Genomic DNA, 14,259 nt, shown 5'->3' on the forward strand with positions numbered 1-14,259 from the left:
GCATAACACAGTGAGGGACTCCACATCGTACCGAGAAGCAGCACCTTTAGTGAGTCAGATGGAATGACTGGTTGGACACAGGAAAGCAGAACATAGCCATTGTGGCTGGCTCTTAGCATGAGAAATAACTCTGGGGGTCTGGGACAGTTTACCGCTGTCAGAAATGTTACCGGGGAGATAAGAAAGTGAGTAGACCTGGCGAGGCCAACTAGCCGATGTCAGCTAGTAAAGGAACAGCAGGCACAGTCATCGCCTGGAAGAGAATAAGTGTGGCAACTGCGACATGTGCATGAGTAATACCAGCGGGATCTGGCACAGAGTCCCACACTTTGAGGATACCATAGTAGGATTGTATTAGTAAGTACCATAGTAGAGTATTTAAATATGGCCTTGTATGGCTGGAGGGGGCAAGTTTTCTGACCCCCACAGTTGCAGTGTATTGGGCACAGAAAGCCTGGCACTCTAGCTCTGGGTTTGTGTTTGTAACTTCGGGTGAGAGAATAAACCTATTATTGAATACCCTTGAGAGAGCTGTGAGAACTAAGTGAGGCATCAAAGCTCATGAGGGACTTAAGCCCAGTTTGATAAGAAGTTTTTGGATTGCACTCTAACCTGAGAATAAGAGAGCGGTGTCTGAAGGGCATCATCTTGAGTTTTTGAGGTATTTGTGACACGTGGTGCTACAGGTGGCAGAGGTTCAAACTCTTTGGCTTGATTAGTGTGCGCTGTTGTGTTATTTCCTCAGATTGGCAGAGGTTCAAACCCTTTGGTCTGTCGGACAGGGTTTTATTGTGTTTGTGTCTCTGGATTGCATAGGTTTGAATCCTGTGGGTCTATGATCGGTTTGGAAACTTGTGAACAGGGATCTGTGTGTTTGGTCACTTGTGGATGTGTTTGTGGTTGGTTTTTGGCTTAGAGCACAAAGCTTTGAGTTGTGTATTGTGTGTGTTAGGGAATTGAGTTGATCTGAGCTGTGCTTGGAACCATTTGAGAGTTTTGAAGGAGTGTTTTGACATATTGTATTGAGTTGCAGTACCCTTTGCCTTGAGGCCTGGCAACACCCATTGCCACCTCTTGTTTTGATAAAACGAAAAGCTTTGAGACTTAGAAAGACCTCGGACTGTCATAAGCATGCTATTGCCATTCACATACTGTGAGCTCATTAAAGAAGATGATTATATTTGTTGATTGCTACTTTTATCACATTATAATCCCCCCACGAACTAAGAGTTTTGTGTGTGTGTTGGTGTGAGTCTGGTCAGTGGAAAATGCTCTGCTGTCTCTGCAATCACATTGCATGCATTTAGAATCTCTTCAACAGCCAAAGACTGCCCAAAGAAGAAGCAAACCCATGAGGATATATGGGCACAAATTGCCAAGTTGCAGAAGGAAGAAGAGGAACTTGGTGTGGAAACAAAGGTTGAAGAAGTAAAAGACTTGGCCAGTCAGTGAGCGATTCCACTGGACTGGCCAAAGAATCAATAGGTGTACCTCTTGCAGTCGCTAGTTGGACTCATGGAACTTTTGTAGTTACAAACATGTCACCAATACATACACATTCGAATATACCCCAACCAGTCACTACACACACTAATGAATCACAAGAAAAAACTCCAACACCTACAGGCCAAACAGGGGCAGAGAGCCCTACAACCTGGCTCAAGCCATTCGACACTGAATGGACCTGGAGGGCCATCAAAGAAGCTGGAATGTGAGCAGTGGCAAAGGCCATACTAAAAAATTGGGTCCATCAAACTCAAACCAAGGAAGCAGTTGACAAAGTGGTGAAAGGGCTGAAAGAGGCAAAGCAACATCAAGCCCTCAAATGGCTTGACAAGTTACATGGACCCCGAAAGTTCATCTGTCGCTCCAAGACTCATGGGCAAGACTTAACCACCAAAGCCCAAATCGAGACCCTAACCTTGTGGGTGCTACATTCTGTAACTGCCCTAATCAACAGTGGCTGCACTGGGAGCTCTATAAACTGGGCCTTTGTGGATAAACACAAACTCCTGATCTGGGCGACTAGAGCCCCCATCCTGGTATACAATGCCATTGGAACAAAGAACCAGGCTGGGTTGATCACCGAGTTCATTGAAATCTGACTTATGATCAGGGATCACTCAGAGCAGATCAATCTAGCCATAACAGATCTCGAAACCAAAGAAATCTTCCTAGACCATGATTGGCTCATACAGCACAATCCACTAGTAAACTGGAAAACCAGGTGAATTACATTCGCTCGATGCCAATGGTGGAAGATCCCCTTCGAATTGCCCAACAAAGATCCAGAGGACCGGTGGGATGAGGAAATGGAGGATGGAGAAACCATCCTCCCTGTTGATCTACAAAAAGAAATACACATCTGGGCTATCCATCATGCTAATGACTTGGCTGCAAAGGCTAACGAAGGGAAGGAGGAGAAGACCTTTGAGGCAATGGTATCAGAGTGGGCACAGGACTATCAGGACCTCTTTGAAAAGGAGAGTTTCGACAAACTCCCTGCCCCAAAACCCTGAGACCACACAATTGAATTGGTCCTGAATGCCAGTGCCAATCTAGATTGCAAAACGTACCTGCTCGGCAACCAGGAGCAACAAGAGCTAGACAAGTTCCTTGATGAAAACTTGTCTAGTGGATGCATCCGACCCTCTAAATTCCCTATGGCATCACTGTTCTTCTTTGTAAAAAAGAAGGATGGCAAGCTCCAACTGGTTCAAGACTATTGAAAGCTCAATGAAATGATGATCAAGAATCGATATCCCCTTCCTCTCATCTCAGAACTGATGGATAAACTCTGGAGCACCAAGTACTATACAAAGCTCGACATCCAATGGGGATATAACAATGTCCATGTCAAGGAAGGAGATGAGTGGAAGGCTGCTTTCAGGACAAACTGAGGGCTATTTGAACCCACCATAATGTTCTTTGGGCTCATGAACTCCCCCATGACATTCCAATGGATGATGAACGATATATTTAAGGATCTCATTGCCACAGGAAAGGTTATGATCTATCTCAATGACATCCTGATCATGTCACAAACAAAAGAGGAACATCAGAGGTTGGTATGGCAGGTACTAGACCTCATGAGGAGGCACCGATTATTTCTCAAGGCGGAGAAGTGCAAATTCAAGGTACTCGAAACAGAATACCTTGGGGTTATCATCAGTGAAGAAAGCATTCAGATGGATCCCATCAAGGTGGCTGGAATAACCAAATGGCTGAAGCCAAACAAGAAGAAGGAACTACAATCCTTCCTTGGCTTCACCAATTTCTATCAATGATTCATCTGAGACTATAGCAAGGTAGTATGCCTCATGACACAGCTCACTGGCAATGCTCTGTGGACTTAGGGACCTGCTCAGCAATTGGCCTTCGATGACCTGAAATGATGCATAGCCAAAGACATCATACTTGCCATCCTCAGTCAGGATGGGAGATTTCGAGTTGAAGCTGATTTCAGCAAAGGGGCAATTGGTGCAGTACTCTCTCAAGAACAGGCTGGAAGGTGGTGTCCAGTTGCATTCCTCTCCAAGGCCCTCACTGTCACAGAAAGGAACTATGAGATCTATGACAAGGAGCTATTGGTGATAATGTTGGCCCTGAAGGAGTGGCAACATTACTTAATCAGTGCCATTGAAATCTTCAAGATCTGGACTGACCACCAGAATCTCAGATACTTTCAGCAACCCCAGAAGCTAAATCACCGGCAGGCCTGCTGGGTTACAGAGCTCAGCCAATACCAATACACCCTCCATCACAAAGCAGGCACAGCCAATAAAAAGGCCGACCTCCTGAGCCACTGTGCAGATCATAACCAGGGGGAAGATGACAATGAAAGGGTCACCCTTCTTTCTTCTGAACATTTCTGGGCCATGATAATGCCGACAGAGGAAGAAATACATGAGCACATCAAAAGCGCAACTCGGGATAGTCACAAATGGGACCAATGCATTGCATCATCCCTAAACCATGAATGAGAACTAACTCAGGAAAATAGGCTTATTTGTTATGACAGATGAATTTATATCCCACAAGACAAAAGATTGTGCAGGAAAATCATTGCTACATGCCATGACCATGCAACTGCCGGCCACCCGGGTATCACCAAGACAAAGGAGCTAATCTTGCATGAATACTGGTGGCCCAAAATGGGGAATGACATCACTGAATATATCTGAGGATGCAAGGTTTGCCAAAGAGGTAAGGCAACAACCAAACCCTGCACAGCCCTGCTACACCCCAATGAGGTCCCATCATCCCTGTGGACCCACATCTCGGTAGACATGATCACAGGACTACCTGACTGTAATGGCTACAATGCCATACTAGTCATCATTGATTGGTTCTCAAAGGCAATCATTCCAATTGCCTGTTCCATGGAACTCAACTCCAAAGGATGGGCAAAAATACTACATGATGAAGTCTATGCTAAATACGGCATGCCCCAGATAGTCATTTCCAACAGAGGCCTCCAATTCGTCTCCAAATTCATTTCCAACCTATACCACCTGTTGAACATCAAACAAAATGCATCAACAGCATACCATCCCCAAACCGATGGGCAGACAGAGCACATCAATCAGGAGGTGGAGAAATATCTCTGCCTTTTCATTAATTACCAACAGGACAACTGGGTCGAGTGGCTAGCCCTCACTGCATTCCAACACAACAACCGAGTACACTTAGCAACTGGAAAGACACCCTTCTTCATCAACTATGGCTGACATCCTCTTGTCACTCAGACAAGCTGACATCATACATCAACTCCAGCCTCATCAGACTTTGCCAATATCATAAAGATCCATGCTGAGACCAAAGTGATGCTTGAAAAGGCCACTACCTTGATGAAAACTCACTACAACAAACACTGTCATCCTGCACACACATACTCTGTCAATGACAAGGTCTGGTTGGATACCACCAACCTACACCTATCCTGCCCCAAGAGAAAACTCACTGACAAACGAATGGGACCTTTCCCAATCCTCGCTAAAGTTGGACAGAGTGTCTACAAATTATGGCTGCCGATAACCTGGAAAATACATGATGTATTCAACAAAGCACTCCTATCCCCATATATTGTGCCAGCATTTCCCAATCAGGAATGTCTGCCGCCTCCTCCCCCAGACTTAATCAATGACAAAGAACATTATGAAATTGACCAAGTCTTAAACTATAAACTCCGAAAAATCAAAGCCAAAGGAGGTGGCATGATGACCACCATCAACTACTTGGTTAGCTGAAAAGGCTATGGGCCTGAATCAAACCAATGGGTAAATAAGAAACACATGGCAGCTGATGATGCAATACATGACTATGAATTATCCCTAAATTAAACTATCAGGACAATGGTCTTAAGGAGGGGGTAATGTTATGATTTCATTTATTTTTCCTCCCCTTTTCTTCTTCTCAACCCCTATTTATGCTTAGTCAAGGCATCTAACCCAGCACTTGGAGACTGTGAGACAAGGCTTAGTCAGCACAACAAGGCCAAGCAACCATTTGTCTTCAAATCATCAACAACAGTCAGCGATGCACAAAAACCCTTTTATGTACAGTAACAACAACCAAGGACAAAGGACAAAAGAGCAGAGAGATCCACAATAGTTACTGTAGCAATAATAGCATGACATGTATAGTATTTAAGGAGCTCACTCTTGCTGGCTAAAACCCAGCTTTGAGCTAAAGTTTACAACTACCATTCTACCTTGAGTCATATCGAGTATGAGTACACACTCAGTGGACTCAGCTGATCCCTTGAAGTGCAAAGGGATGGCTGTTTATCATGTGTATCTGCTCATGTGACACTTGGGCATAACAACACCATCAGTATGCAGAGTACTGGCTACTTACTATATACTCATACATTGATACTAGGATAATTATGAGGCTTTTATTTGTATTGTTCATGAGTGGTCTTTCATCTGCTTATTGAAATGAGCCAGGATTGAGAACAGTCTGGGTGGATGGAAAGCAGCAGAACTGGCATCTTGCACAGTGAATTGCTTCACTTGTCTATGCCTGGATGTTAATAAACCTATCAAGACAGATCCTGATTCATAAGTCTCCTGCTGAAACCAATATTCTGAGATTGAATTGTTTTCTTAGACCCAATGCTTGGAAGGATACTTTATTTGTTGGCATAGATGAAAATTTCAAACTAAAAAGGTTTGAAGTATCTAGTGAGGAAAAGGATTCTGGACTGGAGAGTGCACTAGCATATTTCATGGATATCAAGTCATTCAAGGAACATTTAAAAATGTTCAATAAACATATTTCACAGGCATGGAGTATCTGTAATGATCACAAGGCCATGAAGAGAGATAAGAAGACCTGGGCCTGATCATGAGTTTTGGCAGCAAGCAGAGTTAGAGGAGGAGGTCATTTGCATGCATCATGAACTGAAGCTCCTGCTCTCCACTGTGGATCTTTGGGTTGGTGAGATATATGTGCTCATTCCTTTATGTGAGCTGCACTCAATTTTGTCTTATATCAGACAAGTTGAAATAAATTATGGATATCTCACTGCTGTTAGGTGATTTAATAGTGTGCTGCATATTGTAACATCATGCAATATTGCCTGTCAGTGGTCAATCAATCTAGAAGACCAAATTAAGATCTATGGTCTTGTTATGGTCTCTCCACTCTGCAGCAAGCTTTACCTGGTCCTGAAATGTATGCATTGAGCCAGTAGAAAAGCTTATCAACAATGCCCTGCTTGACAATTGAGAGGCAGGGATTTCTGGCCATTCTCCCAAATAGAACAGTGCCAGAGATTGGATTGGATGTTTAGATGTATATCTCCTCCCAACTTGAGAGTGTGTAAAGGGCTGGCTGAATGGTGAGGGTTCTTTCCTCTTTCAGTTCTCTTCTTTATCACTCTCTTCTCTATAGAGCCCATGTGACATTGTAAGAAATAAAATTGATTACTGAACTTGTCAGACACATGCCTGTGAAGGTGAGAGCAATAGAGTTTTCTTTCAATATGTTCTTGAAAATTGTCCTTAGCCAAAGACCTTCAGATTAGAGTATGAGAAGTCTCAAGCTAAATGTCAGATTACAACCAAACAATCACAAATGCAATGCACTGCAACTGCAAGGGTCTGACCATAACTGAAGGTAAAGTAGGAGAATGAGAATGAGGATAAGGATATATAGAATGATGATAAGGGAAAGGAGGTATAGAGATTGATAGACTACAACTGCTAGTGTTAGTACTGAAGTGATAGTCACACCAAGAGTTTAGGAGTTTGATCAGTATATTGACCTTAGCTCAAGACTAGAGTATATCACTGTATATTACTGACTTAAATACTGTATCAAAAAGTCTTGGTTATCTCAAACCAAGTCTTTGCTAAGCATGATTTAAGAGCTAAAATTGTGACAACCAGAAGCTGATCTGCAAAGGTCTGGCTGTTCCTTCAAGGTGAAAGCCAGAATATCCTCTATAGAAAACATGTTAGAATGTGTAGGCTGAGCTTGTTTGGAATCTGCTTTTGTGGGTTGGGTGGATGTGGTGGACATGATTGAACCAAAATTTAGACTCAAGGTATTGACTTTGAATATACTGTTAGGAACATGCCAATAGAATGAAATTGATTATATGCATGAAGACCAGCAGAGGGTGAGAGTCTTGATAAGCTATTAGCAATGTCACCCTGGAGTCAAAGCCCAAAGGATTTAGATGCAGAGTGGAATGGTCAAGGATTAAGATTATTGGAGCAGAGTGGAATCCATCAGACTTGAGCCACTGAGATGAGGATGAAGTATTGGGCTAAACCAAGTTGATATTTGAACTGAGTATCTACAGTGATTGTATAAGGCTGATATACTAGAGGTAGCTAGTTCTGAGTCAGAGTCCAATTGGCTCTGGTCCTGTCTATTCACTATGAAAATCAGATTCTAGAATTAGTATGTGAAATTGAGATATGAAATGATAAGTGAAATGCAAGTAAAGTGGCATATGGTGAGTGGCCAGATCTTGATAGTTAGCTCCTTAGGTTGGAGATTTGAGAGTTGACATCAGTGTGAAGTGTGAAGTGGAGGCTATCAGCATGCATGTAACAGGCACCTTTATTTCAGACATATCTCCTCTCTCATTCCATGAAAATTTCCCACCACTCTCACCATCTCTCACTCACCCTAATACTGATCCTCAGGCTAATATGCACTCTCCTGCCTCACTGCTCATACCAACCATCTCCATCTCTCTTAATGCTGATGTGTGGTCCTATCACTTACAAGACTATCCTGACTGCCTGTTCATAGATACCATAATATATCCTATTTGTCATGGGGCAAATATTGAGTGTCAGAGAGACTACCACTCACAGTCATACATAAACCTTCACTCCTCTGCTGAGCACCCTGTCACTGTCCACACTGACATTCATGCTCAAGTCACTGCAGGCCACACATGTGGACCTTTTGATAAGCCCCCTGCTCTCATTTTTTCATTCCTCACTGCAAAGTGCCATCATGCATAGGCACCAATCCAAAATCTGTCACATATTCCATCTCTCATAGCCATGCAGGTCATCAGGCAATGATGGCATTCCTGATTCTGAAGCTTCAATAGCCTATGACACATTCAACAAAGCAGTTTGGGATCTAATCACCTCAGGATCTGGCTCACTGTTAGTCAAACTTGATCTGGAGCAAGGATTTCATCAGATCCCCATCCAGCTGGCTGACTGGCATCTTCAAGACTTCTTTTGGGAAGCCAAATTCTTCTATGTTCTGGTTCTCTGCTTTTGCCTTTGCTCAGCCCTCTACATCTTCAACCTCTTCACAGAGACCCTTCACTGATTCATTCAGCACCATATATCAGCAAATATGTGGCATTATCTTGATGACTTTCTGGGCATATTATCTCTGGTCCATTCCTATGGTACAGTGCAGAAAGCCTTAGACTGGATGCTTGCACTGGGACAACAATTGGGTCTACATTTTCAGCCATCCAAGATTGATGGACTATCAACAGTAATGGAGTTTCTGGGGCTCATTCTTGATTCAGTTAAAATGGAAGCCTGTTTGCCTCTAGACAAACTACCACACCTTTGCAAAATTCTAGAACTCTGGCATGAACATCAATCTGCCCCTTGCATAACTTGGATGAAGGAACTGGATATCTTCAGTTCTGTTTGCAAGTTATTCCAATGTCCTAAGCCTTCATTCATTCAATGTAGAACTTTGCATCCTCTTTTTCCTTGCTCTTTTCACAGCAATGCATTCCTGCTCCTGTATGAAGTGATATCAAATGGTGGCTCAACATTGCACTGCACTGGAATGGGGTACATCTCCTACAGCTGGAACATGAAATGATTCATTTCCACAGTCATACAACACTGGACACCAGTGATACTCCACAGCTGGTGAATATTGGATTCACACATACAATAGAGAAAGGAAGGCTACAAATCTTCTGATGGCAGTCGGTTGTTGTCTTTGTGTGCTCTGTGATGTCTGCTTGCTAAGAGGTGCACCATTGAGAGAAACTGGATTGGTCAGTTGTGCATTTGATCATGAACTCTGGAGTGCCGAGCACGGTCAACAAGCAGGGAATTAGCAGTATACCATGAGTCAATGATGATGAGAGCCACTGGATGTTACATGTTGATAGCATGAGAGCGAAGGGGTCCTGAAGGGTTCATTCATCGTATATCTAGATAAATTGATGGTGTATCTGTACGATATCCAGTAAGTAATCAACGGCCGCTGTTGTCAGAAAGAAACCTGACTCGCTACCAGGGGCCCTTACGGCAAGACACGCCTAGACATCTCCCACTGGTACCACCGTATGAGTATGTTCAAGACCATTGCATCGGTCTGTAACCTGACCAACACTGTCCGCTTCTTCTCTGGCTACATTGAGTACCAACAATACACGAATTATGCTTGAACTGCTGAACAATGACATGTTAGAAATGACAGCAATTATTGAAAGAAACAGTAACCATCGCTTTACATTGCAAGCAGGCACTTGCGGTGCTCGCATGGGAATGAAATGGTGATGATGAGAGTAGCGAGGAAAACTATCAAATAGCACGCACGAGCTTTTGACACATGAATGTGTTCAACGGACAGGAGAAATCCTTATACTTTTCTTTGGATTACGTGTATCCTTATTTTATGGCCGCTGAACTGGATATCTTCACTTTTACTGTCGTGACAGCCACTTTCGCTATGACATGTCAAGCCTACCGACACTTCCCCTCCCCTCCCTGGTCCTGTGCAGTCAAGTACCTTCGAGTCCACTCAAATCGCCCTAATCTTCCTGAAGCAAATGTCAGAAGAGCCGCTACAGGCCTGTGCAGGTCATGTGAAGGGACGGATGATGTCGTCAACTGTCAGGAACGTCTGAATCATCTCTTTACGATGTATGTCCACATCACCCTCTATGATATCGGAATGACAGGCGCCTACCACTGGGCCCTCATTCCAACTAGTGGCAAGAGGTTCACCCGTTCGCTGAAGTCGTACCAGATCAACAATCCTAACCGGGATTCATTCTGTGAGCTAGCGCATATCATCGAACCCAATCTGGCTAGTACGGATAAATTCAACTGCTGTGTCCGTCTTCTCTCCATCAATCTCCCAATCTCTGACATCCATGCCTTCATGGAAGAACAAAACGCAGAGCGAGGCGAGACGCCGCTATTATCGACACATCTTCAACGTGGGTGGACGTCCGCGCAATGGTGTATTCGGATACTATCTGAACTCGTTGAGTCGGGTTTCTGAAATATACCATTGAATACAGGCGACCTACAGAGCCGATTCTACCAGAGAGCTCGCCTTGGGGATGTTGGGTGAAAGTTCTAATTGGCCTGGGATACCTTCGATGGAATACGAGTAATTGATTATGATTTCACCATGACATGAGAAATCGGTTTGTGATACATGCGTGTTTTTATCTTCCGCAGCTGATTCCTCGTTCTCTTTAAATCCGAAGGGATGAATGCGGGAGACGGGGCCTATGAAATCTAAAATATACTCTCAGAAAAATCAGTCGAAATCTACCATGACTAGAGGCTACATTAGAAGCTATCGACGGACAATGCTAAATAGTAGACTGTGTTTACAATGCATCACCAATTTAACCCCTTTACACCTCCGTGCCGAAGCCGACCGTGTTGAAATCAAATAGATATGTCTCCAGCAACGGTTGCGCCATTGTTCCTTCTGGAATTTCCAAAAGAATTAAATCCCTTCCGGCTTCCTTCGCGAGCGCCAAAGCAGTGTTCCACTCCTCAGCAGATACGGTTTCAGTAGTGCGGAACTCTTTGTCCGTGATGACATACAATTTCCTTGGAACTTGTGTGTAATCCGTGACAGTGAGCAAAACAACGAAGCCGTCCGTGCCCCTCCGCTTTTCCAACTTCTGTTTTTGAATAAGTCCAGCATTCTCCTGGATGTCTTTTTGAATAACGGCATATGCGAAATGGCGTTCGCGCTTCGACATGGGCATGGGGAGACGATCTGTGAATGATCGTTAAAAACATCGACCGGAAGTTATTCATAGAAAGCAAGAACTGACCTCGAAGACCATCTTGTATCATTCGACAAACATTTTTATGACCATCGCCCCAATCCAGTTTCTGGCACTCTTTCGAGCAATAGTACTCGAAACAGCAGGCTTCGCAACGTCTGAGCGTACGCTTGGAGCCGTCATTCGTGTGCGGACACTGGATAGGATCTATGAGCGATGGGCCATTGGAAATTATAAGAGCTCACAGCAGGATACGAGCACTTTGTCAGTTCACACCCGGAAGCCATATAATCCTTGAGTATACCCCAACGTGTCTCCGTGGTCTCCTTTAGTGCGGTCCAAGCATCGCCAACCGGTCCTGCCTCAGAAATGCCAGGTTTTAAATCGGCCGCATATAAGACCTTCCACATTTTTGCGAGTACAGTGCGATAGAGTGTGTACGATGTCATCAAGTGCAGCAACGGAACAAGACTCGCCTCGTTATCATAGGCGTCCACTTTTGACTGTGCCTTTAAGAGTGCCGGTATCACGTCAGCGTCCAACCCTTCGATTATTCGACCAGAACCCTCCTGAAACACTCGTAGCAAGTAGAATAACGAGAATTGAAGCAGTCTGGAGTAAACGGCCAGTTCATCGGGAGAGCACGTTTCCTCTTTCTTAGCCGCGATACCAGCAATCCGTCGACAGATCCACGACACAGAGTCGCATGAGATGAAAGTTCGGGTGAACGGATGAGAATACGTCGTGCTAATGACTAGGAACATGATGCCCCCGTCGTAGTCCGCGTCAGGCTCCCGTTCGCGAGCAACAATACGAGTGCAGACTTCTTTTACATTGATAGGGTTCCGAACCCAATTAAAAGCGTTCGAAAACTCCTTCTGAACCCGATTAACAGCGTTCGAACCCTCGCTATCGACAGTGGGTTTCTGCAGGATGAGCATCATGATTACCCTGGCAATATTCTCGACCCGACCATGTTCTGCACGAATGCCGCATATCCACAAGACGGTCATGGAAAAAACGAAACCTTTGATATCTCGCATCTTTGCACAGTAATCAGGGTCGGTGGCTACGGTGCCGAGGAACTCCACAATTTGAACCGTTAAGGCCACTGCCGACGTAGAAATGTGGATATTCGCGTCGATGAAATAGTGCTGGAAAAATTTGATAGCCCAAAGACATATCTGGCGACAAGTGATCACTAATCCAGCTGATTTGGAAAGTTCGAGAGCTTGTGGCGATTGAAGAGCAACATTAAGCGCATGAAAGTAAGATCTGGCTCTGTCGAATGTTTTGAAGAAGTCTTCAGGAGATAACTTGTCTATCATCTCTGGTGGCGGCAAGTAATTCAGAAATACACGAACGACCTGGGCGAGGTGAGGTAACACGGTGGAATCGTCGCGGGCAAATTCTCCCAGCAGAACAAGAGCGTCGCCTGAGCCACTGAGAGCCAACTCCTGCGAAATCGCGTTGAGCAAAAGGTACAGTTATGTGGTTGAACACTGACCCTCAGTGAGTCCATTGTAGAGAGAAGTTTGTACCGAAGGCTAATTCTGCTGAAAAACACGCGGCGGGCACGCTCTTCACTGGCAGGAGAGTCGAACAAAGTAAGCTCAGAACAAGGGAAATGCCGAATTTGGCCGAGTCCATAGTCCAACAGTATTGGATTTAGTAACTATATCGATACCGACCAGCCATGCTGAGTCATGTAATAAGTAGATAATGTCTGATTGAGAAAGTTAATCATGCGGTTCTTATAACGTTGAAAAAGCGGAATCACGACTCACCTTGAACCATCTTGGGTCCAGTTGATGACCCAGCCCACTAAGTACTCGGAGATACCAATGGAATTCGAACCAATGCCATGCCTCTGATGCATCTGCCATTGCCGAGCATCTGCGTATTAACCGAAACGTAAGAGTTGTCAAATGGAACGCTCGAGGCATGGGCGGCAGCGAAGGCGGAAACGAGCTTTCAGGGTTCTTAGAATGGATGGGAGCACGTAACTGTAGTGACTATAAGGTACGGGAGGTTGTCTCCTCCAGGTATACGGCCGCTAAACATATAAAAGGATATATTTCAAGAGCAAGTCCAGAAATTCGTGAACGATTTTCCGTCCGCAAGGGGATGTGATCTGTTCATCTGCGTATGTTCACCAGTGCAGTCCAGGTCAATGGTTACTGACTCGTCCATACAGGGATACTCCGCAGGCGCCATTTACGCCACGACTATTCGTTTCTCGGGCGACCTATATGATCGATGCTGTCAAGTCTTTAGCAACCCTATTAAATACATCCTCGTCTCTTATCCAATCGGCGTTGCATGGGCACTGGGACTTGGGCTCACTGGATGGTACTTTCGAGCGCTCGAAGGACTAGTGGGTGGTTACTGGGAAGACTGTCCACATGAACGTCCCGCGGACGTGCTAATCCTTATGGGCGGAAACGAGGTTGGGGGATGGTTCAACCCCGCACAATGGGCATATAATATGCGGATCGGTGTATTGGTCGGAAAGCATCGTCTGGAGCAGGGGAAATTTGGGAAGGTGACGGTTGATGGGGCGGATCATATATGGAACGGAAAATTGCCTCACATTGGGGAGGAAATTGAAAAGTGGATGAATGAATAATTATAATATTACGATGGTTAGTTTTCCAGCAAAGAACGGTAGATATGAAAATTCTTTAACTATTCTCATGAGAGTCGTATTTTCGGCCCACATGAGAAAGATCTTGGTGCAATGTAGTGTGGGCCAAGTGCTA

At 44.5% G+C, this 14,259-nt stretch overlaps 3 protein-coding genes across 3 annotated transcripts; 2 read left to right on the forward strand and 1 right to left on the reverse strand.

The window, feature by feature from the left end:
* The first annotated feature begins 10,088 nt into the window (after nucleotides 1-10,088).
* On the forward strand, nucleotides 10,089-11,052 carry BT62DRAFT_575640 (uncharacterized protein). Its single transcript, XM_043181460.1, has 2 exons — nucleotides 10,089-10,247; nucleotides 10,299-11,052. Exons 1-2 carry the CDS (start codon nucleotides 10,138-10,140, stop codon nucleotides 10,747-10,749), a joined length of 561 nt encoding a protein of 186 aa, XP_043034187.1. The 5' UTR covers nucleotides 10,089-10,137; the 3' UTR covers nucleotides 10,750-11,052.
* Nucleotides 11,053-11,091: 39 nt separating this feature from the next.
* BT62DRAFT_937816 (uncharacterized protein) lies at nucleotides 11,092-11,484 on the reverse strand (the record flags this gene model as incomplete). The annotated part of the gene is given in 2 exon segments (XM_043187409.1): nucleotides 11,092-11,124; nucleotides 11,142-11,484. Coding segments are annotated over 2 exon segments (346 nt in total), but the record flags the coding sequence as incomplete, so codon positions are not given.
* Nucleotides 11,485-13,411: 1,927 nt separating this feature from the next.
* On the forward strand, nucleotides 13,412-14,126 carry BT62DRAFT_910050 (uncharacterized protein; the record flags this gene model as incomplete). Its single annotated transcript, XM_043183776.1, has 3 exons — nucleotides 13,412-13,519; nucleotides 13,569-13,643; nucleotides 13,695-14,126. Coding segments are annotated over 3 exons (615 nt in total), but the record flags the coding sequence as incomplete, so codon positions are not given.
* Between the last annotated feature and the right edge of the window lie 133 nt (nucleotides 14,127-14,259).

This window comes from Guyanagaster necrorhizus (genome assembly GCF_019112545.1).
Source record: "Guyanagaster necrorhizus MCA 3950 unplaced genomic scaffold BT62scaffold_46, whole genome shotgun sequence".
NCBI lineage: Eukaryota > Fungi > Basidiomycota > Agaricomycetes > Agaricales > Physalacriaceae > Guyanagaster > Guyanagaster necrorhizus.

What these genes read in the sequence shown, in the direction of transcription:
- BT62DRAFT_575640 (XM_043181460.1), top strand. Translation starts at nt 10,138, where the DNA reads ATGGCCGCTGAACTGGATATCTTCACTTTTACTGTCGTGACAGCCACT. An exon ending in CCCTGGTCCTGTGCAGTCAA is followed by an intron (nt 10,248 to 10,298) that starts GTACCTTCGAGT and finishes AGCAAATGTCAG; the next exon opens with AAGAGCCGCTACAGGCCTGT.